General features: G+C 45.6%; 1 protein-coding gene across 5 annotated transcripts in view; it reads right to left on the bottom strand.

Annotated features, from left to right (window-relative positions):
• Nucleotides 1-24,988, bottom strand: part of CLIP2 (CAP-Gly domain containing linker protein 2) — a 99,472-nt gene that overhangs the window by 6,153 nt on the left and 68,331 nt on the right. For 3 of the 5 annotated variants that reach the window (XM_083349389.1, XM_083349391.1, XM_083349388.1), the window contains exons 8-15: nt 23,891-23,951; nt 16,584-16,694; nt 13,839-14,783; nt 10,816-10,873; nt 10,324-10,407; nt 3,884-4,040; nt 2,388-2,547; nt 1,379-1,564 (exon numbers count right to left, since the gene is read on the bottom strand). In XM_083349389.1, coding sequence (XP_083205515.1) covers nt 1,379-1,564; nt 2,388-2,547; nt 3,884-4,040; nt 10,324-10,407; nt 10,816-10,873; nt 13,839-14,783; nt 16,584-16,694; nt 23,891-23,951 — 1,762 coding nt within the window. Of the gene's footprint in view, nt 1-1,378; nt 1,565-2,387; nt 2,548-3,883; nt 4,041-10,323; nt 10,408-10,815; nt 10,874-13,838; nt 14,784-16,583; nt 16,695-21,726; nt 21,832-23,890; nt 23,952-24,988 lie in introns of all 5 variants that reach the window. The other 2 variants (XM_083349390.1, XM_083349392.1) reach the window with 2 other exon arrangements.

Below are 24,988 nucleotides of genomic sequence, written 5' to 3'. Positions count from 1 at the left end.
AACTGCTAGGTTGGCAGAAGGTGGGACGAGTAACAGGCGCTCACTCTGTTACGTGGCACTCGGGATTCGACCCGCCAAACTGCCGACCTTCTGATCAACAGGCTCAGCGTCCTAACCCACTGAGCCACCGCGTCCCTTTATGACCACTAGGGAGCCCAAAATGTCTGACGCTAAACAAGACAATTGTTAAGTGAGTTTTGCCCCATTTTGTGACCTTTGTTGACATAGTTGTTAAGTGAATCACTGCAGTTGTTAAGTTAGCAACATGGTTGTTAAGTGAATCTGGCTTCCCCATTGATTTTCCTGGCCAGAAGAAGGAGAAGGAGATCACATGACCCTGGGACACTGCAACTGCCAAAAATACATGCCGGTTGCTAAGTGTCCAGATTTTGATCTCATGACTACGGAAAAGATACAATGGTCCTAAGTGTGAAAAACACTTACTTTTTTCAATGCCTTGTAACTTCAAACAGACACTAAACAAATGGTTGTTACGTTGGGGGACTATCTGTATGTTCCCTGCTTTGAATTGTTTATAAAAATAATAAAGGTGCGATGTGGTGGTGCAGTGGTTAGAATGCAGTACTACAGGCTACTTCTTCTGACTGCCTCTCACTGGCTCAAAGTTGACTCAGCTTCCACCCTTCCGAGGTTGGTAAAAAAAGTCCCAGATTGTTGGGGGGCAGTATGCTGACTCTCTAAACCACTTAAAAGGTAAAGGTTCCCCCGCACATGGGTGCTAGTCGTTTCCAACTCTAAGGGCCGGTGCTCATCTCCGTTTCAAAGCCGAAGAGCCAGCGGTTGTCCGAGGACGTCTCTGTGGTCATGTGGCCGGCATGACTGGACGCCAAAGGCGCATGGAACGCTGTTACCTTCCCACCGTAGTGGTCCCTATTTTTCTACTTGCATTTTTACGTGCATTCAAACTGCTAGGTTGGCAGAAGCTGGGACGAGTAACAGGCGCTCACTCTGTTACGCAGCACTCGGGATTCGACCCGCCAAACTGCCGACCTTCCGATCGACAAGCTCAGCGTCCTAACCCACTGAGCCACCGCGTCCCTTATCTAAACCACTTAGGGAGGGCTATAAAGCATTGTGAAGCGGTATATATGTCTAAGTCTAATGTAAATTAACATTAAAATTTAGAAATAGAACTGCACATCCTATTAGCCCAAAGCCACAGAGTAAACTAAAGGGATGGCCCCTCCATTTGTGAATTCTGTAAACAAGCCAATACTCCAGGATCTCTCATTGCAGGGGTTGAGAAACCAAGATTAAAAGTGGTCAGTTCTTAGTTTCTTTCAAGAGCAAGTAGAGCATCCACATCCAACTTTCCTAACCTTCTGGTTCAGTCCAGATACGGCTATGAAAGACTGACCTGTACTTTTTCAGAACAGCTGCGCATGGCTTCCATCAGTTTTTCCATTTGTTGGCCCTGCTCCAAGGCGTTCCTCAGGACATCCTCAGTGCTGACCAGCCGGTGTTGCAACCGGAGAATCTCTGTCTCTGAGGAAGGATCAATAAGGGAATACCGCCGCTGATCCGTGACTGCTTTTTCTTTGTCCTGGATATTTAATTTTAAAAAATAGGGATTTAGAGACATGTCTGCTCAGATCAGAATTTCTGTTGCTAAGCAAGGCAGTTATTAAGCAAATTGTGGCCGATTTTACGACCCTTCTGCCATGGTTGTTAAGCAAATCATTGCAGTTGTTAAGTGAATCATGTGGTTGTTAAGCAAATCCAGCTTCCCCTATTGACTTTGCCTATCACAAGCCAATTGAGCAAGTTGCAAATGGCAATCACATGGCCCCAGAATGCTACAACTGTTGTAAATACATGCTGGTTGTCAAGCATCTGAATTTTGATCACATGACCACGGGCATGCTGTAATGGTCATGTGAGGATTGGTTGCAAGTCACATTTTTCAGGGCCGTTGTAATTTTGAAAGGACGCTAAATGAAACTGAGAAGGTGTGGTAGCACAGTGGTTAGATTGCAGTATTGCAGGCAAACTCTGCCCACTGCCAGGAGTTCAATCCTGACTGGCTCAAGGTTGACTCAGCCTTCCACCTTTCCAAGGTCGGTAAAGTGAAGACTCAGATTGTTGGGGGCAATATGCTGACTCTGTAAACCGCTTAGAGAGGGCTGTAAAGCACTGTGAAGCAGTATATAAATCTAAGTGTTATTGCTATTACATGTATTGGAAGCTTGAGGAAGGTACAGAATTGATACCAAGGTGATTCATGCAATTATTCTTCTATGATAAGATGAATCATATTTCCTCCACAATGTACCTCATCAAGGCAAAACGGCCTTGCTGAAGCTTCGCATATGATGCCTATCACCTGGGCTAACCACCTCTAAATTCTCCACCCTCCCTGTCCTCACCAGGATGCTGAGTTTTTCTCGCAGTCCTTTGATGTCATCTTTGAGCTTCTGCTCCTTCAGCCTCCACTCGGCTTTGTGTACCTCACGGCTTAGGTCTCTCTCTGGGCCTGGTGAATGCCGGTTGGCTTCCATTAGCAATGCCCGCAGTTCATTCAGGCTTCTGCAGGAAGAGTAGAGAGAAGATCGGAAAGAGATCTTAAGCTGTGAGAGAGAATCTATCAAATATCTTCATGAATTTGATTCTAATACTGCTTTCAGTTGTTCCTAGATGCTAGGGAGTGAGTCAGCATTCACAACATGTGGGAGGTGTATGTATATGTGTGTGCATTCTGTACACTACTCTGGCCTCCTTTAGGAGGAAGAGATTACAAAAATTATATAATTTATTTATACTTTTAAAAGTGCTATCTGACAGCTAAAAAGCCTTCCATCAATAACGAGATACTACTTAACCCAACAGAACATTGTATTTGATAGTTGCCATCTAAAAGTTAATAACTTGGGAGTCAATTATCTAAGAAGACAGTTCCATAACTGAAGTAGTAGCTGTGAGAAGGCCCTGATGCAAATCAAGGAGAGGAGAAGGAAGGGGGAGGGGAGTTGGTAAATGGGTGAAGAAGGGAAGGGACAAAAAGGAAAGGAGGTAAATAGATAGGGGAAGGGAGGGGGAGGGGCAGGGCAGGGCAGGGCAGGGCAGGAAAGGAAAGGAAAGGAAAGGAAAGGAAAGGAAAGGAAAGGAAAGGAAAGGAAAGGAAAGGAAAGGAAAGGAAAGGAAAAGGAATATCATTTTCTTTTTGCTACTCTAGACCAGGGATGTCAAACTCAATTTCATTGAGGGCCGCATCAGCATTGCGGTTGCCCTCAAGGGGCCGGGTGGGTATGGCCAGGGTGGGCGTGGCCTCCTAGGTGGGCATGGCTAGAGTGCGTATGGCCTACTGGGTAGGCGTGGCCAGCTCTACATCGTTCGCATCAAGGGTGCCTATTTGGGACCTGGGCAGGAGTGGGACAGATCTGAGGGTCTCTGGCAGGAGGAGGGTCTCTGGGCCAGGGCCAAGGCAGTGGGGGCTGTTCCCTCACTGTTTCCAGGATGGCTTTGCGGGCCACATGAAACCACTTCGTGGGCCGAATCCGGCCCCCGGGCCTTGTGTTTGACATGTCTGCTCTAGACCTTTCCTAAGCTAGTTTTTCTTAGTATTGTTTGGGATGGTAACTCCTTCTATTTATAACCTGCTTACTCAAAGGTTGAAAATTCTAGGTGACGTTGTCTGGAAGTTTCTGAAAAATTACTCCATTCAGGAAATCCCAGAATCATCTAATGTTTTAGTAGTCATTTCCAGTTTTAGAGTTCTACCAAACATGAACAGCCAGTATTCTGCATGGAAGTCCAGGTTTCCTTGGAAGCACTTCTAGATTCTATTATAGAACCCTGAAATCATAACTGAGGTTCCTAATGCTCTAAATGTGTCATACGTTCTCTGGGTGAAGCAAAGACTGACCTTTCTTTTTTTAATAGCTCCTGGCTGATCAGAACCAGCTGACCAGAAGCATCGTGGGTTTTTCTTGACATTGTTTCTACATCTGCTTCCAGCCTTTTTTTTTCTTTCAACACAGAATCCGCCTTCTTGTCAGCGCTCTTGCATCTATTTTCCAGTGCTGGCAAACAGAAACAGAGAGAAGATGTGTTCTGAACCAGCCCTCTTCTCGCACCCCTAATCAAAAGAAGAGTCTGGAAAGCGTCCAAGACCAAAAGGCTTCTGCCAAGTTTTAATTACACTGTTACAAAAATACAAGAGCTTGACTTCTCAAACGGAAAAGTTGCTTTCAGCAACCAGCCCCTCCCCAAACACTTCTTTTATAGAGAGCTCAGGGCGTGGTCTCCCTGTGCCTCCTCCCGAGGAGTCCCATAGCCTTTCTTTGTTTGTCCCTGCTCGTCTGCCTCCTGCGTCGGGCGTCCTTGAACAGGGCCAGCTGTGGGTCATCCTCCTCCGCACTCTCGGGCTCACACAGCTGAGAAGAGGTTCCCGGCTGAGGACTCTGCAAAGCCTCCAAATCATCATCAGCCGGTTCGTTTCCCTCCTCCCCCACATCTGAGTCCTCCGATACATCGGACCCGGCTGTCGGACCCACAGGCTGGCCCTGAGTCACAACACTATCCCGCACCGCAGGGCCCTTCCCCCGGGTCTGCCGATCCGGATGCGGTCGGGATGGGAACTGTTCGTGAAAAGCAGTCACCAACGCAGGGGCATGAACGGCGGTCGCGTCTTCCCATGTGAAGTCCTCCGGCCCGTACCCTTTCCACTCGATCAGGTACTGGAAGCGACCTTTCAGCCAGCGGGAATCCCTGATGCTGGCGACCTCGTACTCGGGGGGGCTGTCGCCATCACGAGGTCCTGATGGGGGAGGTTCCGCTTGGCGAAGTGGACAAGCCGGTTGTTCGGGGACCAACAAGGACCGATGGAAGACGGGGTGCACGCGCAGGGAACGTGGCAGAGTTAAACGATAGGCGACCGGGTTGATGACGGCCTCGACTGGGAACGGTCCAAGGTAACGGTGGTCCAGCTTCCTCGCCGGCCGAGTGGATGGTAGGTTCCTGGTGGACAGCCAGACCCGATCCCCCACCGATAATGGAGGCGTATCCCTTCTCGACCGATCGGCGAACCTCTTGTAGTCGGCCTTGGCCTTCTCCAGCTGCCGTCGCACCAACCGATGGATCGCCTGTAACTCCGCCATGAATTCGTTCGCTGCCGGCTCCGGTGAGTCCACGGGAGAAAGGGGGAAAAACCGAGGGTGATAACCCACATTGGCCAAGAACGGTGTCATCTGCGTGGAGGTGTGCTGCGAGTTGTTAAAGGCAAACTCGGCTATGGCCAAATAGTCCACCCAATTGTCCTGCTGCAGGTTAACGTAGCAGCGCAGATACTGCTCCAAAATGCCGATGACCTTCTCGGTACCCCCGTCGGTCTGAGGATGATGCGCGGACGAGAGGCAAACCTTAATGTCCAACGCCCGCATCAACTCCTGCCAGAAGCGGGCTGTAAACTGGGCCCCCCTATCGGAGACGACTCTATCGGGAAGGCCGTGCAGCCGGAACACCTGTTGGATGAACATGCGACTAGTGGCGCGAGCTGACGGTAAGCCGCGACAGGGGATGAAGTGCGCCATCTTGGTCAACATGTCCACCACCACAAACACTGTCGTGAAGCCGGAGGATGGGGGTAGATCCGTCAGAAAGTCCATGGACACAGCCCCCCAGGGACTCTTGGGCGTTGGCAAAGGCTGCAGTAAACCAGGCGGGGCCCCTGTCGCTGACTTGGCCTGCCTGCATGGGACGCAGGAGGTGACATAAGACTGGACATCGTGTCGGACTCGGGGCCACCAGAATGTACGGGAGACCAGGTTCAGAGTCTTGAACAGGCCAAAATGCCCCGCAGCCGGGTTATCATGACATTGGCTGAGGACGAGTCCCCTGAGTGGCCCTCCTGGAACATAGAGCCGGTCACGATAATACAGGAGTCCATCCGTGACCGACCAAGGCGAATCTGGCCCCACCTCTTCCTTCCGCTGAGCCACCCACGCCTCCTGCTGCTGCGCCTCCCGGATCCGAGCCCGTATATCCACCGGCTCCCGCACCGCAGCAAAAGACTCGACGGGGATCACGGTCCTGGGCGGAAGCTTGTCTTCCACTCGGGTGTACTCGGGCTTCCTGGACAGAGCATCCGCTCTCTGGTTGTGCCCGCTTGGTATGTACCACACCCGGAAGTCAAACCTCGCAAAGAAGAGGGACCACCGGATCTGGCGTTGGTTCAAATTCCGAGCGGTCTGCAGGCTTTCCAGATTCTTGTGGTCCGTCCGGACCTCGATTTGATGCCGCGCCCCCTCCAGATGATGCCTCCAAGCCTCGAACGCCGCCTTGATGGCCAGCAGCTCCTTCTCCCAGATGGTATAGTTGCGCTCCGAGGGATTCAATTTCCGTGAGTGATACGCGCAAGGGAAAAGGGTACCGTTGGGCGTCGCTGCCTGGAGTAACACGGCCCCAATGGCAATGTCGGAGGCGTCCGCCTCCACGACAAACGGCCGTTGCGGGTCAGGATGCTTCAAGATGGGCTCCTTCATGAAGGCGTCCTTCAAAGCTTGGAACGCCTGTTGTTCGGGGGCGTTCCACTGGAACCGAGTCTTCTTCTGCAGGAGCCGGGTGAGGGGGGCTGTCAAGGCAGCAAAGCCAGGGATGAATGTCCGATAGTAGTTGGCAAATCCAAGAAGTCGCTGAATATCCTTCACGCGACGCGGGGGTTGCCAACTCTGCAACGACTCAACTTTACTCGGTTCCATGGCGATGCCCTCAGGAGAAATGCGGTGACCCAAGAAATCAATGGTCACCTGGTAGAACTGGCACTTCTCCAACTTGGCAAACAGCCGATGTTTCCGGAGGCGCTGCAGGACCTGACGGAGATGCTGATGATGCGCTTCACGCGACGGGGAGTAAATCAGGATGTCGTCCAGGTAAATCACAACAAACTGGTCCAACAGATCCCGAAAGATGTCATTCATAAAATGCTGAAACACAGCGGGGGCGTTGGTCAGGCCAAACGGCATCACCGTGTACTCGAAATGTCCATAGCGAGTACCAAACGCCGTCTTCCACTCATCACCCGGCCGAACCCTGACGAGGTTGTAAGCTCCACGCAGGTCCAGTTTCGTGAAGATCTTAGCCTCCCGGAGTCGGTCCAAGAGCTCGGGGATGAGGGGCAGCGGGTAGCGGTTACGCACCGTGATAGCGTTGAGTTTCCGGTAGTCACAGCAAAGCCGTAACTCGCCCGACTTCTTTTTGACGAAGAGCACGGGCGCAGACACTGGCGAGGACGAGGGCCGGATGAAACCACGAGCCAAGTTCTTCGTCAGGAAGTCCCGCAATGCAGCCAACTCGGGCTCCGACATGGAGTACAAACGCCCCACTGGGAGAGGCGCATCAGGGACTAGGTCAATGGAGCAGTCGTAGGGCCTGTGCGGGGGTAATTGGTCCGCCTCTGACTCGCTGAACACGTCAGCAAAGTCGGACAGTTCGGGAGGCAAGGAAACCCCTGGGGATCCCTCCACCTGGCCGGCACAGATATGGCGGGTGTGGTCCACGCACTGCAAACTTGGGAAGGTGACCAAGTTCTGAGACCAATAGATCTGTGGATCATGCGCCCGGAGCCACGCCAGTCCCAAGACCACGGGGAAGTGTAGATCCGAAGTGACGTAGAACTGAATGGCCTCCACATGGGTACTGATGGCCATACACACGGGTTGCGTGGCGGCCGTGATAGGCCCGGACAGGAGCACTCGACCATCGATGGTCTCCACAAGCATGGGCGGATCCACTGGACACTGGGGAACAGCCCATTTGGCCACAAAGGCCGAATCCATAAAGTTAGTGGTAGCCCCAGAGTCAATCAAGGCATGGACCGGAATCCCCTCTGGCTTGCCAGGGAGGATCAGTCGTGCCTCCAAAATCAAATGCCGCGGAGGTTCACAGGCACCGTCGGAACGGCGTCGCTCGGCGTGATCGTTGTGGGTCGCCCGATCTGTCACACCGTCTAGATCGGGCTCGGGCCGTTTCCCGATAGCAAAGCAGGGGACTTTCTCGGGGCAGGCTTGGTCACTGACGCCCGCTGACGCTTCTTCGGGCAAGAAGCAGCCAAATGTCCAGGGTCCCCACAGTAAAAACACAACCCCTCCGATCGTCGTCTGTCCATTTCCGTCACCGATAGACGGGACCTGGCGGCACCCAGCTCCATTGGCTCCTCCCTCTGGACTGGGGGCTCACGCACAACAGGGGCGGCAGGGGTCTGTGGGGTGGCACGGCGACTCTTACGCTGCTGCAGCCGGGCATCGATCCGCAGACAAAGATGGATCAGCCCATTCAGGTCTGAGGGAATGTCCACGCGGGCCAGCTCATCCAACATCTCCTCTGACAAGCCATCCTGAAAGGCATCCACGAGCGCAGCCTCATTCCAGGCGGAATCCTGGCTAAGCAGCCGGAAATCGCTGATATAGGCCTGTAGAGGGCGCTGACCCTGCCTCAAAGCTTTCAGGCGTCGGGTGGCCGTCTGCGCCTTAATCGGGTCCTCGTACATGAGGCGCATATGGTCACAAAACCCCCCAAAGTTATCCAACAAAGGGCTAGGCTGTGCCAACAGAGGCGTGCCCCAACGAGCTGCATCTCCCGACAGAAGGCTCAATACGAATCCCACCTTATCTCGGTCAGTGGGGAAATCAGCTGCTCTCACGCTGATATAAAGCTGGCATTGTCCCAGGAAGGCAGGAAACAGTTCTGGATTACCAGCAAATTTATCCGGCATAGCTATCTGACATTTCCTCCTGGGTGGGGGGGCAGCATGTACCTGAGCCTGCAGTTGTGCCACCTGAGTGGCCAGCAAGGTGAGTTGCTGGTTGAGCTGGGCATGCTCGGCAAGAAGCTGCTCCATCGTAGTATTAAGGGGTGGGTGGCTGAAAGCAAACTGTTCTGAACCAGCCCTCTTCTCGCACCCCTAATCAAAAGAAGAGTCTGGAAAGCGTCCAAGACCAAAAGGCTTCTGCCAAGTTTTAATTACACTGTTACAAAAATACAAGAGCTTGACTTCTCAAACGGAAAAGTTGCTTTCAGCAACCAGCCCCTCCCCAAACACTTCTTTTATAGAGAGCTCAGGGCGTGGTCTCCCTGTGCCTCCTCCCGAGGAGTCCCATAGCCTTTCTTTGTTTGTCCCTGCTCGTCTGCCTCCTGCGTCGGGCGTCCTTGAACAGGGCCAGCTGTGGGTCATCATCCTCCGCACTCTCGGGCTCACACAGCTGAGAAGAGGTTCCCGGCTGAGGACTCTGCAAAGCCTCCAAATCATCATCAGCCGGTTCGTTTCCCTCCTCCCCCACATCTGAGTCCTCCGATACATCGGACCCGGCTGTCGGACCCACAGGCTGGCCCTGAGTCACAACAAGATGGTGGGGGCTGGAGGAACAGAATAAACCAAACTGGAGTCTTTGGCAAGGCAAGAAGAGAAAGGTGTTTGTATGAACCTGGTTGGGATGATACATCTGGGGTGGGGAATTTGAGACCTCCTAGATGTTGCTGAATTACAACTCTCATCAACTCTAGCCACTATAGCCAGCAGATCAGAAGCAAATAAGTTGTCAAGAATTGGTGCAAAACAGATTGTGTCTCCAACAATAGAGGCACAGTATCACCTAAAAAAAAGGGACGCGGTGGCTCAGTGGGTTAGGACGCTGAGCTTGTCGATCAGAAGGTCGGCAGTTTGGCGGGTTGAATCCCGAGTACTGCGTAACAGAGTGAGCACCTGTTACTCGTCCCAGCTTCTGCCAACCTAGCAGTTCAAAAGCACGTAAAAATGCAAGTAGAAAAATAGGGACCACTACGGTGGGAAGGTAACACCTTTGGCCTCTAGTCATGCCGGCCACATGACCACGGAGACGTCCTCGGACAAACGCTGGCTCTTTGGCTTTGAAACGGAGATGAGCACCAGCCCTTAGAGTCAGAAACGACTAGCACGCATGTGCGGGGAAACCTTTACCTTTACCTTTACCTTTTTTATCACCTAAATTTGGCCACAAACAGTCATCTTAAGTGGGAGGGGTGTGTGTGTGAATTTTTCAGCTCCACCAAAGGGCCACTCATTACAAATCCCCTCCTCTGACCCAAAACATAAAAATTGTTGAACCTATGGAGCTGACGTTTTAGCCTAGTCTACCCTTCCTTTCCAACCCATTTGCTTGTTTTCTACATGTAAGGAAAATTCTTCATTAGCGTTCTTTCTTATCAGATCATCTCTATTCTGAGGGGATGCAATTTTGACACTGCATAATCTTTCCGATGCAAATTCGCAAAAATGTGGTGGTTCCACCAAAAGAGTTCCATGTTAACCAACACCAGACCAAAGAGACTTACCACTTACTTGGGCCCTTAGAGTATCTGTCTGGGAAGCAAGCGATAATACCTCTTTGTCCTTTTTACTCAATTTGTCCTGGAGATCTGTAGAAGAAAAGGAAGAGCTGAAAACAATACTTTGAAACCCACCCTCCACTTCACCCCACCCCCAAGCACAGAGGGATCCACATATTTAGAAGGACCTCTGGGTGCTGAGGTCCAATGTATTTAGGAGAACACCAAACTAAGGAATTATTTTTCGTCAGCCTGTGGGCAGGCTGTTTTCCAACTGCTGCATCTAACCTTCTAAAGAGGAGCAGACTGAACATACGCCAGAGTTGTAGCCTTGCAGTAGGTGACAGTACCATTTTGGGGTGAGAGGGCTGAGTTCTGAGCAAAGCATTTAGATGAAAAGAGTGAGGGATGACCCAGGCAGGTGGGTCAACTTCAGTCAGATGAGTGACACATTATTTATATTTATATCCAAGATCCCCCAAAGTGATGCACTCTTACCTTCCATGGCTTGTTTCATCTTGATTTTTTCTTCTGAAATGTCATTTGTTTCAATCATCTAATGTAAAAAAAAACCGTAAGCAAACTAATAAATGGTTGGCTTTGGTTAATATGAATTGAATGAAGAATGTGCAGATTTGCATATCCATCAGACCTTTTGGATAACGCTTGAAATCAATTCTACTGGAGCTTTTCATGTTTAGGCCTACGTGTGCCATCGAATCAGTTTTGACTCCTGGCAACTGCCTAGACAATTTCCTGAAGACTTCTTGGCAAGGTTTTTCAGAAATGGTTTGCCATTGCCTCCTTCCTAGGGCTGAGACAGAGTGACTGGCCCAAGATCACCCAGCTGGCTTCATGTGTAAGCAGGACTAGAACTCCCGCTCTCTCAATTTCTACTATGGTGACTTAACCACTACACAAACTGGCTCTCTTCCATGTTTATGTCTTCCACTAATTTATGACAGACATGGTCAGTTTTATACATACTCTCCAGTAAAGGTCTAATGTTTTGCTTTTATTGTATCAAAGTCAACCTCATGAACTATTCAAACAAGCTTTGTAACCTCTGAATGAATAAATGATGCATCTTAATAAAACATACATAAGCTTTCTATCTTGCACGCAATCAAATTTTGTGGCTTGCAACAATCAAACCAGAAGTTGTGTAGCTAGCAGTTATCACCTGTGGACTCAAACTGACCTATGAACCCTCAAATCAGTTTCCTGTCTTAACAAAACCAATGTTTCCAGCTTCAACAGAAGCTATATTCAATTCAATTCAAATCATAATTTCATAGCTTGCCTTATTCCAAAGTTGAGGAACAGGGAGTTATGCCATAGCTTTACTGATCATCCTCAATTTATTGTGGTCATTAAGCAAACCCCTTATTGACTTTGTTTGTTGGAAGCTGTCTGGGAAGTTGCAAATGGCAATCACATCACCTGGGGGAATGCTACAACTGGTGTAAATACATCCCAGGTTGCCAAATGCTCCGATTTTGATCACATGATGGTAAAGATGATGTGACAGTCATAAATGCGAGGGCTGGTCATAAGTCATAAGTCACTTCCTTCAGTGCCATTCATTACAAGAGCCTTGGTGGAGCAGTGGGCTAATGCCTCCTTAAGTAACACCAGCTGCCTGCAATTAGTGCAGGAAAATAAAATCTGTCACTACCTCCATTTCTTCCCCATCTATTTGCCAGGAATTGAGAGGGCCGGATGCCATGATCTTGGTTTTCTTAATGTTAAGTTTGTTGTTAAGTTAGCAGATATTTAAAGTTTGAATTCCTTTCTCTGTTGGATTCCACCAAGTTGAGATTACTGAATGTCTTCGTACTGCAACCATTCAGCTATGTTCAGAATAAGCTCTCTACAGTCCTCCCTATGTTACCATTGGCACATTCTTCCTCTTATATTTCTCCATTTTCTCTTACTTTAATCCTTGAAATAGACTATGGTATCTCCCTTTTTAAAAATTACTTTTGACTTGTTTCCTTAGCTATGCCCTTCAATGAAACCTCAATGCTCTCTGAGCTGGGTTGTTTTCTTGCAGAAATTTCATTACCTAAACTAGGTAACATCATCAGTGCTAATGATGCTCTAGCACTGATGATGTTACCTAGTTTGGTAATAAAATGTCTGCAAGAAAACAACCCAGCTCAGAGAGCACCAAGGATTTCTCATTTCCACCCTGAGCTACAAATATTTTCCTTTAATGAAACCTCATTTTGAAGAATTAATTGGGGGAAGGAGGTCTCCAGAATTCTAAAAAAATCCTTTGAATTTAAGAATTTGTCAGAAAATTGTAATTGATGTCGCTTGAGTAACAAGGTCATGAAAATGACAATAATGACAGAAATCATGCAATTCAATAAATTACAATAGTATGCTATTATTATGCAAATGATACACACAATGATATGACATTGTGATAGCAGTGTTCCAATATCTCAGGGGCTACCACAAAGAAGAGGGAGTCAAGCTATTCTCCAAAGCACCTGAAAGCAGGACAAGAAGCAACGGATGGAAACTAGTCAAGGAGAGAAGCAACCTAGAACTAAGGAGAAACTTCCTGACAGTTAGAACAATTAACCAGTGGAACAACCTGCCTCCAGAAGTGGTGAATGCTCCAACACTGGAAGTTTTTAAGAAGAGACTGGACAGCCATTTGCCTGAAATGGTATAGGGTTTCCTGCCTGAGCAGGGGGTTGGACTAGATGACCTCCAAGGTCCCTTCCAACTTTATATTAATTATTATTATTATTATTATTATTATTATTATTATTATTATTATTGTTATTGTTATTGTTGTTGTTGTTGTTGTTGTTATTATTATTATTATTATTATTATTATTATTATTATTATTATTATTATTATTATTTAAATTTGTCCACTGCATGAAAATTCTGGAAAATTAAGGTTTTATGGTTACCCAGATTTAAAGCAATAGATCACCATCCCAGTCTGTTCCCCTTCCTCCTCATGAATAGTTCCTCAATACTCTGAATTAGTTTGTAAATGCTCAAGAGAAGAACTATCCTATTTCAGTTCATAAGGAGCAATAAATGTTGATTCATTAATTTAAGAATTAAATATGGCAAACAAAGTAGAATCCTGAATGAAAATGTCCAATTAATCCACCTGCCTTGCCAGTGGAACTTCCCATTGAAGGAATTCAAGCTGCCCCACATAGTGACCAGTTTTGGGGGTTTTTTTGGGGGGGGGGGAAACCATCTAGCTTACACTGCTTAAATATTGTATTAACTTATATATTAATAAGTAAAAGCAGGGCTTTTTTTCTCATAGAACGCTCAGAACGGAGTTCCGGCACCTTTTTTGGATGGAACCTTGTAGGGTAGGCAAGCCGGGTTGTATGACATGTGTGAGTTCCGGCACCTTTTTCTTTTACAAAAAAAGCACTGTGTAAAATAAAACATAAAAGAGAAAAGGAAGGAGCCATGGCAAATTTCTTTTAAAAAGCAAAAGCTTCTCATGGTCTTTTAACTCAAATACTCACATTGGTAGGTTGGGAACAGTGGAGTGGCTCTGTGGAGTGCAGTTTATTCTCTAACACAAGAACTTTCTCCTGTAACCGCTGAATCTCCTGTTTACTCTGAAGCTCAGTTTTCTGCAGCGTCTCATAGTCCAGCATCTTTTTCTCAGCCAAGGAGATCTGCTCTTTCAAGAAAGCGATGGCTTGTGCCTGGTCTTTGTAATCACTGTGTAGCTTCTCCAGCTCATGAACTCTGAGGTCAGCATCTCGACACTTATCCTTCAGGTCCTGAAGTTCCATAAGCTGCTGGTTTGTTTTGGTTTCCAACTGGGTCTTCCAATTGTTGTTGCTTTCTTCCATTTCCTCCTTGACTTCTCGTACCTTCAGCTTAAGGCTTTCCTTCTCTTTAATATGAACCACCATCTCAATGTCGTGCTTGGCTTTTAGGTTCTCCAGCTCTAACTGGTGCTCCAATTTGATACTTTCCACCACAGCTTTCAGCTCCACTATTTCCTTATGCTGGCTGTCAGGGCCTGTGTTCAAAGTAGCCTTGAGGTCCTCCAGTGACTTCTGATGGTCTGATGCTAACGTATCCAGCTTTGACTTCCAATTGTCCATTAAGCCCATGTTCTCATTGGTGGCCTGCTGAACTTTTTGCTTGAGATCCACAATTTCTTGGGAGTACTTTTCATTGAGAGCTTTCAACTTTTCAACCTCCTGCTGGTGCTTCTTCAAAGTCCTCTCATACTTCTCTTTCAGTTGGATACTCTCTTTCTGGTGCTCTTTGTTGGCTGAAAACAGCTGGTCACGTAAGCGGAAAGTTTCCGTCTGAAGGCCCAGGCTGTGATCTGGAGACTCTGGCTGATGGGAATTCTTTAAACATTGCCGCAACTCTTCAACCTCACTTTGCCTTAAGGTCAACTCTTCCTCGAGCTGAAGGATTCTTGACTTCTCTGCCACGGTAGTTAACTGAAAGAGATTATTAAAAGGATAAAGGCATGCATTGGAATCAGTGCCTACATTTTCATATGCAATTGTGGGTAACCTGCAGCCCTCCAGTTGTCATTAAAATGCAGTTGACCATCATCCATCCAAAACCACTGGCTAGGACTGATGGAGTGCAACAACATCTGGATGGCCATAGTTTCCCTGTACCTGAAAATCCAAGAGCTTCTTCACTCATCGTGGAAGCTTTCTTTTTTTTAAAGTATATTACTGTATTATATAAGATCTTCTAGGGATGCATAAAGGTGTTAACCAGCCCTTCCCAATCTAATGCACGATCAACATCGCTTTCTGGGTTCTCAAAATACCCCGAGCATAAATTAGCAAATAGGCTGTAGTTACAGTAGGTTACATTTTAACCAACTTGCCTAAATAAATTATGCAAATGACTTTTGTGTTGGTATCACTAATATAGTATAGCCTGGACAGAAGAGCGATTACAAATATCTTAAGTAGCATATTGGCATTTTTCGGCTACCAAATGTGTGAAAAAGCTCTTAGAAAAGGAATTGCAGCTTACAGATACCTATGTATGCAGTAAAATAGATTTCATTCTCTGAAGGCTTCAGATTTTTGTTTTTTGTTTTTGCACCAGGGTAAATTTTCCATTGAGCTTTCTTTCTTTTGGAATTAGACCATGTTCAATTCTGTCTTTTGCAATTTTCTAAAAAGCAATAGGAAAAACTCTTTTGCCTAGATACATCACCGCTTCTCCTTAAAAATACAAACATGGTCTGTACACCAGTCTCCTGTAATCTGGCGATATCCCTACGGTAGGGATGAAAATTCCACAGTTTGCAATCAGAATAGCCACTGGAAAAATGAGTGGAGATGAGACAGCAAAGTTATGAAATGGCAGGATGGCATGTACCAATTCAGATATCTGATGAGAGACCACAGTTGAGATATTTGTGAAAATATGGATCTATGTGGATACAGCTTCTTATGAGAAGAAAAACTGTCAAAACTTTGCAGCTTCTAAAAATTACTTCCTTGGGAAAAGTGTTTCCCATCTTCTTCTCAAGCAGCTTGAAATGTCTTTAGAAATGGTCTTATTTCTGAGCTCAGGTTTAAGTTAGAATTATTCTTAATGATAGTTGGAGATGTTGTCCTCTGTGGCCTCTTGTTCCAGCACCCCAAAGCCTCCCTCACTGCCCACACTTTCCTAGGAAGAGCCCCCACTGATGTTGTACCTTGGGATTTAATAGAAGTATGAGAAGGCATTGGGGACAGTAGTGTACAACAAAAGACAGGATATTGACATATACGCTTTGGCCTCTTTGTAATAAAAAAATGCAAGCATAACAACACTTTACCCATAAGAATTTAAGACATGTCTCTTCCACTTTAAAGGGAATGTTTAAAAACATTTTTTTCTCAGATTAAATGAGAATTGGAAGAAAATAACAGAGGATGTGTTTTCTGCACAAATCCCCTTTCCCCTCCCCATAAAACATTAGTCACTTGCTGTCTGAAATACCACAGCTGAGCCTCCCCAAATTAGGATTCCATTGCACCACTGGTGTGATGCTGCAATGCAACATTTTGACCATAGTCTATTCCCTCTATCAACTCTGCCTTCCCAGGTACCATCTTCACCACTTACAGAGATCAGTGTTTCTCAAACTTGACAACTTTAAGACATATGGACTTCAACTCCCAGAATTCCTCAGCCAGCATGCCAGCTAGCTAACGAATTCTGGAAGTTGGAAGTCCATATGCCTTAAAAGTTGCCAGGTTTGAGAATTACTGCAGATTAAATACCTCAAGACTTGAGTGATTAGCAGGTGTGCTGGGCAGCTTTTGAAAACTTACTCCTTCAGTCCCAGCATTCTCCATCTTGAAAACAAACCTTTTGTTCAGTACAGTGGACTGCTGAAAGTATAAAGTAAAGTAAAGAAAAATAATAATAAATACCATCATTCTTGTCCACTGATATACCTGATTGTTCCATAAGGCTATTAAAAGGCATTTCAACTCTCAGCCCTAACCTGCTAAATTAGGTAATGTCAAATTTGGGTTTGCTCAGTTGTTCTATAGCAGGGGTCTTCAAACTTGGCCCTTTTATGACTTGTGGACTTCAACTCCCAGAATTCCTCAGCCAGGCATGCTGAGGAGTTGAAGTCCACAAGTCATAAAAGGGCCAGGTTTGAAGAGCCCTGTTCTATAGTCACTGACTCTTTGTTCACCACATAGTTTACCCTGGTGTAAAAGGAGGTATAAGCCAGCCAGCCAACCAACCAACCAACCAACCAACCAACCTCCCACCCACCTATGGAAATTGGTTAGAGGTCATTAACAGAAATGTTCGAAAGGAATACGTAAGGAATGGTGCTTGATGTATAAGCAAACAGCTGACTATGGTTAATGTTTAATGATGGGCTTAAAAGCAGCTGGGAAACTGATGGGGCACAGCACATTTGGTTTATGAATCATGGTTAAAAAACGGAAATAAGAGAAAAATCTGGCAATATGGGCTGCTTCACTGAATTGACTCCAATACTAGCTCTAAACATTCAGAGTTGAAAGTTAGAGAAGGGCTCAAGTTTCTGATCCAAACCTCTGCTTAAGAGAGGAAAGTCCTAGCATCTGCCAAACAGCTACCCATTTGAAGCAACAGCAAGGAAGTCTCTGCCTATCTGCCACACAATAATCAATGTCACTGTTGAACTGCTCTTATGTCTCCAATTGTTTCTGCTGGGGTTCATCTGAGATCTACTCTCTTCTATCAAAATCTCATGAAATTTAATCCTGAGATGAGGATGGCTCTAACCCTGTTTTGGAAGGTCTTAAAAACCTGGCAATATGCCGCGCCTGGAGTCCCAAATGTGTGAAGGATTCTGTTTCCTGGCTTTTTTGATACTGATGAATTCTAACATCTCTTGACTGCTATTTATATTTTATATTTTATTTATATTTATTTTATTTAATATTTAACTTCTTTTTGTATTGTGTTTTTAATTGTTTGGCTTTTATGATTGTTTGCAGCCTAGAATCACTGGTTTGAGGTGGGCGGATATAAACATTGAATAAATAAACACCAGAACTCAAAAAGCAAACAAACAAAAATATAAATGTAAACCTACTCCTTGGGGTAGCAAAAATTAAACCTTTGCCTCTTCCCATGTTTTACAGCAGCAGATCACACTGATTAGGTGATAGATGATAATCTTAAAATAAGCCACATTATATTTTAGTGTGATAGATGAACCTTATCAAGAGAAGGAATTTTCCTAAGCGAAATCCAACTCAGAACCCTCTTTTCCTCTCTGAAAGTTTATTAATAAATGAAGTAAATTGCCGTTCATTCACTCCAAAAGAATGCTTTTGGCAGAACCAAAGAGCCAGACTTCATTTCCATAAAATCCCTCAACTGGTGAGAAGGAATAAATTGATTTTAAAACTAAAAATCTTAAGAACAGACATCAATACAGGCATGTCAAACTGCCGGCCCACGGGCCGGATGCATCACACCAAAAACACGCCTATCCCATTGCCGGCAATGGGGAAAAAGTCACGATATGCTGCGCAACATCATGTGATGTCGTGAATTTGACATGCCTGCCCTAGAGAGTTAACATCTGGACAGTAGCATTTACACAGATGACACTTTTCTACATAACAAAGAGACGTAGCCCTCCATTTTGAACAGCAACTGCGTTTTGGAAATTACTTCCTTTATACATATGAACTAGTATAGCTCCGTTTTATGCATATTGGCATTACCTTTTGTACTGATAATTTTTAGGGGTTTTTTTGAGGGAAGAATGGCTATAGCAGCACAACCTGATTTACTTTTATTTATTTTTGAAGTTATATTCCACTCATCTCCAGTAGCTTGAAGTAAAATTACAGATACTTAACAATAATTCAAATTCAATCTAACAAAACCATAATAAAAGACACTAAGGAGAAAAACTCCAAAGGACTATGTGAATAAGCCACTTTCCCAGTTTTGTATATAGAGATAACAGTGAAAGAAACAAACAAAAACTGAATCATTTTTGTATATATATGAGTCCTATGTCCAGTAACAAAATTACCATACATCTCTGATCACAACCATGGGTAAATCCTGGCATCATAAAAGGTGAAAATCACAAATTAAAAATACTGCACATCATAAAGGCTTCTTTTCCTTTTAAAGATACTTCAGATTTCACAAAAGATTTATAGATGGGGTTGAGAACCAGTGGTTGGTACAGTGGCTAAACTGGACTAGAACAGGAGAGACCTGGGTTCAGGTTAACCTCACTCTCCATTAGAAATTCGCTGGGTGACCTTCAGCTTCTATTCTTCTCTCTCAGCCAATATAGTGTAATGGTCATCATGCTGGACTAGGAGTGGGAGATCCAGGATCTAGTCTCCCTTAGTCACAGAAGTTTCCCTGGAGACTTTGAGCCAATCCCAAGGGTCAATGCGGCACACTGCTACACGTGGTGAACTACAGCAGGGGTCCCCGGCCTGTGGGCCGCAGCCCACTAGTGGGCTGTGAAAGGTTTGCAACCGGTCCGCAGAAATGGCTGGTGAGAGCATGCACATGCACATGCATCCTCACTTGCGCAAACAGCAGGCGAGAGGGCGTGCACACGCTCCATTGAAGTGAGCGGCAGGCACGCATGCATGCCACTCACACAAATGGAATTGTGCATGTGCTTGCCGGCCACTCACATGGAAACAGCCTCTCTCCCCTCTCTCCGCCGGTCCGCAAAGCTGGAAACATTGGGGAACTCTGAACTACAGTACTGCATGACTTTCAACCATTCATTTAACAACCATTCAAAGTTCTAATGGCACCGAAGAGAATGACAACCAGAACATGCATCCTCAAAGTCACGTGACTAAAATTAGGGTATTTACAATGGTTGCATGTCCCAGGGTCATATGATCGCCATTTATGACATTCCTAGTTGGCTTCCCACAAGTAAAGCCGGGGGGGGGAGAGCTGGATTTGCTTAAGGACTGAAGTGATTTGCTTAACAACTGTGGCAAAAACAGGTCATAAAATTGGGCACAACTCACTTAACAACTGCCTTACCGGTACTTAACAATAGAGATTCCACAATTATAACCCAATTGTGGTCATAAATCAAGGACTACCGGTACAAGAAACATACCCCTAGTCCAGGGGTCTTCAAACTTGGCCCTTTTATGACTTTGGACTTCAACTACCAGAATTCCTCAGTCAGACACGCTGGCTGAGGAATTCTGGGAGTTGAAGTCCACAAGTCATAAAAGGGCCATGTTTGACGACCCCTACCCTAGTCTATCTTCAGCCGTTAAAATCCAACCTACTTCAAGGGGATCCTGTTGTGGGGATAAAATAAAGGAAAATCTCCATGGAAACTATTTCAATCTCTTGGGAGAAATCTAACAAAAATAAGTCTAATGAGTAATTTTTTTAAGAAAGTGGTACTCAGAAGCTATGTCTAACTATGGGATTAAGCATTACACATAAAAATATAACATCCTAGAAGACTAAGCCCCAAATCCAGAATGCCTGATTCTAGTTGCTGAGTGGGATTTTAATTTGGAAAGTTCATATTTTTCTGAATCTTTTGTAGAATTTAGGTAAATTTGTCAAATTTGAAAACAGTCCATAAAAAGGACCTATCTTGAACTTTCCATAAAGCCTGATGGCATTTTTTAGTTCATGGTGTTATAGCACTTAGCAACTAATATACCGTTTCACAGCCCTCTCTAAGCAGTTTAACAGAGTCAGCATATGGCCCCCAACTTTCTGGGTCCTCATTTTACCAACTTCAGAAGGGTGGAAGGCTGAGTCAACCTTGAACTGCCGAACTTTCAGGCAGAATTAGCCTGCAATATTGCATTCTAACCACTGCGCCACCACGGATCTTTATCATGAAATACTATTAATGTGTCCTAATACCTATGTATCTACTACACTTATCTGCAGCTTGATTGGGCCTTTCAAATCCCCTGTTCCCTTGGATGACTCCACAGGAACCAAAGCAGGGTGCCAGGCATGAAATAAACTCAAGATTTTGAATATGACTTGATGGTACATGATAAAGACAGCATTTCTAAGCCTATTCTGAGTTAGTATCCAAATGAGCAATTATAGGATCCTCTTGCACTCTAAGATCCAGAATTTAAAAACACGCAGGCTATTCATAAATTAAGTTAGATTAAATTAGGATCAATGAAAAAGGCATAGCAAAGAGATTCTCAGGGATCCAGCTTTATCTGTTTCTAAAACCATTCCTTTGGATAAGAATCCTGACGCCTACATGCTTGTTTTTACCATGCTTTCCAAAATGCTGGACCTGCAGAGTTAAGTTATGGTGCAGAATTCCTGGGTCCCAAGTAACTCTGCATTGGTGATGGGTGAATACAGATTGCCATTTACCAAGTGTCAAGTCACGTGCAGAGAATTGTATGGAAAGAGTTGGTGGCGGTGGGTTTCAGGTGAGAAAAAAAGGGGGAATAAATTGTGCCAGTTCCCTGCTTTCCAACAGGGTGTGATTATGAGGTTAGAGACAAAACAACAGCCTCTTATTTATGGGATACCACCATGAATAGAGAAAAACTGCTTGCAAAGCCAAGTACCTATCATTAGGTAAATAGCTTTCTGTATTCAACCAACGATTATTGTTAAACTGGATAATGAGTGGTAAAGTCAGTCCAATCCAAATGATATGCATGAAAAGCTGCAGAATGGAAATCAAAGGAAGGATTTGTCCGATAGACCAAGAAGGCAAAACTACAGAGTCATCTCCAGAGAAATGGAGAAGAGATTGTGGGGAGTGGGGGGAGTAAAATTGCAAAACAAGACGTTAACATGAAACATGGAAGCTTAATTATCAACATAGCCAGCAAGCAATTGGATCTGCAGGCATTGGCTAGCATGAGATCGGGCAGCGAAGGGGGTTGGGTGGATTACCCTGCTTTCCTCCAATTCTCTGAGAAGCTTTGCTGCCTGGGTCTTCTCAAACAGGAGACTCTGTTCGAGCTCCCGTATTCGAGCATGCTCCATCTGCGTCTGAGTCTGGTCACCCATCAGGAAGGAAACCAAAGGAAGAAAAGAAAGCAAACAGGAGAAAGAGAGTGGAGAACAAGGGAATAATAATAATAATAATAATAACTGTAATGGAGATGCCTGCAAATTATCTTCTTCAATATACAAAGTGAAGAAAGACAGTTTACACAATAAGAGTTGGGGAGAAGGACAAGGTAGGTTAAGACAGGGACAGCCATCCACACAAGATGCAAGGTAAGGAAGTTTTCAAGTCAATCCTCTTCACAACGGCAAACACAGACACAAACTATTAAATGCATTGGTGTACATCCCTCATGTCACAACTGCAGCTGAATTCCCCTCCCAAACAGCTCAAAGAAGCAGCTCCAGACAGTCTCCCCTTGAATCGGTTATTGTTCTAGAGAGACAAGATGCTTAGCCATAATTCAAGTCCAGCCTGGGAACTGCTGCCAACTCAGGCAGCTTTGCTCACCCCAAAATCATGATCTGAGAACCACTGAGTCAGATGCATCAGGGGAGCTGTTTTTGAAAAGCATTGATCTTAGAAGTCTCTTCTTTGCATCCATCCTAGTGTGCACAAGCTATCTATCCATGGGAACATGGATAACATATCTGAGGGAACACCTCCTGCCGGCATCAAGTTCCCTTCGTCCTGTGCGCTCCCACAGGGAGGGCCTTCTCAGGGTGCCGCCAGCAAAAGCCTTCTCTGTGGGTGCGCCTGCCCTTTGGAACCAGTTACCCGTAGAGGTCAGGACTGCCCCTGATTTTCGTTCGTTCCGCCGGGACCTGAAGACCTGGCTCTTTGAGCTTTCCGACCAGGACTGAGAATTTAAATTTTTAACTTATTGTAACTGGGTTTTAGAGTTACAGGGGTTTTATATTTTACTCAAGGATAATTTAATTATTTTAATTGTTATTAACTTTTTTGTATTGTAGTGTTATTTTTAATTGCCTTGTGAACCGCCCTGAGTCCTATGGGAGAAGGGCGGTATATAAGTTCAATAAATAAAATAAATAATAATAAATAACACAAAATATATTGTGGCTATTTATGTGCATTTGGATCACGAACTGAACATTGGAATTAAGATACATTAAGTCTTATTTGTCCAGGTCAGACTGCCAGCAGATGTATGAATGCTGTATTAGTTGGTGCTTAACGTAATATGCATTCCCTTCTGAATTAAATCTAATTTTAATCTAGGAAGAGATATGAGCAATTTCCTATACCAGCCTTCCCAAAGCTTGTGCCTTCCAGATGTGTGGGAACTGGACTATCATGATTGCTAATGAATGAAGCTGCAATTCAACACATCTGGAGCACTAGAGCATTTTCTTGGGAGCAAGTCCCATTGAAATCAATAGGGCTTAGTTCTAAGTACACATATACAGCATGGTACTGATAACCATTCAGAACAGTAAAACATCTCTTAGAACAGGGGTCTTCAAACTTGGCCCTTTAATGACTTGTGGACTTCAATTCCCAGAATTCCTCAGCCAGCGTGCCTGGCTGAAGAATTCTGGAAGTTGAAGTCCACAAGTTAAAAAAGGGCCAAGTTTGAAGACCCCTGTCCTAGAAGAAAGGTGAATATAAGAATCCTGTTGGGTTTTATATAATCTTTGTTGAAATAAGAGTTTACAAAGTAGAGTAAGCTGGCGACACCATTTTCCCTACTTACTAGGACTCAGACAGATTCTGTTTAAATTAGAAATAAAACTAGAATAAAGAAATCCCCATACATGATCTTCACCCTTGCTTATGATTTGATCTGCATACTAATTTACTGAGCCAAACAAGTTCCAAAATTGTTCAAAATAAGCAAATAAAAACTGGAATCCTTCTTTTTAGTTATTGACTATAAGAATATAGTCGTATTCTCTGTGGGGCACTCTTCGATGTTATTTTGCCTATGCTATGCCGCAAAACACACGTAAGAGCCTGCATTAGCCAATCAAAACTCAATTTATTAAAAGACAGTGAGTTAACAAGTAATCAGTACAGAGGGGATCACCAATGCTTCAGGCTAGTGTATAAATGTTAATAAAGAATGGCCATGCTGTCGATTACCTCCAAATCTCCCTTTGTAATGGATTCTTCCTCAACTCGGAACTGCAAATCCTCTACCTTCCTGTAAAAGAAGGGAAAAGTCAGCAGAAAGCAGTAACGTGGAAAAATTTCCAAAGTTATTACATCCGTTCTCCTATAGCAGAGATGGCGAACCTATGGCACAAGTGCCAGAGGCGGCACTCAGAGCCCTCTCTGTTGGCATGCCTGCCGCTGCTGCCAGCAGCTCTCGCAGCTCCATTAGGCCACTGCCGGTGCCCGGAGCAGCAGCCCCGCCCAGCACAAAGGAGGCGAAGCAGCTGGCTAGCAAGCTCGAGGAGAGGTGCACGCACTCGCTGGCCTCTGTGTGGGGGGGCTGATGGTGTCAGGCAGAAGCTGCCCCTGCCTCACCTTGCCTTGCCCTGCAGCAATGGCACCCCCGCCCTACCCCATGCCTCACCCTGCAGGATGAGCCTCCTGCCCACCGCCCCACCCACCACAGACCCCCCTGGATCTCCCCCAATCCTGCCCAGCCCCCACAGGCATTCCCCCAAGAGCAACATCAAGGTGGCCACGCCCACCCTGGCCATACCCACCTAGTCTGCCATGACCACTACAGCCACACCCACCCAGTGGGCCACGCCCCCCCGCCCCACAATGCTGATGCGGCCCTGGCACTTTGCAATAAATAAGTGGGTTTTGGGTTGCGGTTTGGGCACTCGGTCTCTAAATGTTTCGCCATCACTGTCTTATAGCATATAGCTCAAATTATGAAATGGAATTCAAACAAGCTGATTTATTGCTGTTTTAAATAACAGGATCTATTATCGCTTCATAGTGCTTTACAGCACTCTGTAAGCCAGGGGTCTTCAAACTTGGCAACGCTGGCTGAGGAATTCTGGGAGCTGAAGTCCACAAGTCTTAACGTTGCCAAGTTTGAAGACCCCTGCTCTAAGCAGTTTACAACGTCAGCATATTGCCGCCAACGGTCTGGGTCCTCATTTTACCGACCTCGGAAGAATGGAAGGCTGAATCAACCTTGAGCTGGATGAGAACTGAACTGCTGACAAGTCAGCAGAATTAGCCTGCAGTACTGCAATCTAACCACTGCGACATTAAGCT

The sequence above is a fragment of the Vipera ursinii genome (genome assembly GCF_947247035.1).
Source record: "Vipera ursinii genome assembly, chromosome: 1".
NCBI lineage: Eukaryota > Metazoa > Chordata > Lepidosauria > Squamata > Viperidae > Vipera > Vipera ursinii.
This window is presented reverse-complemented; position numbering and strand designations above follow the sequence as displayed.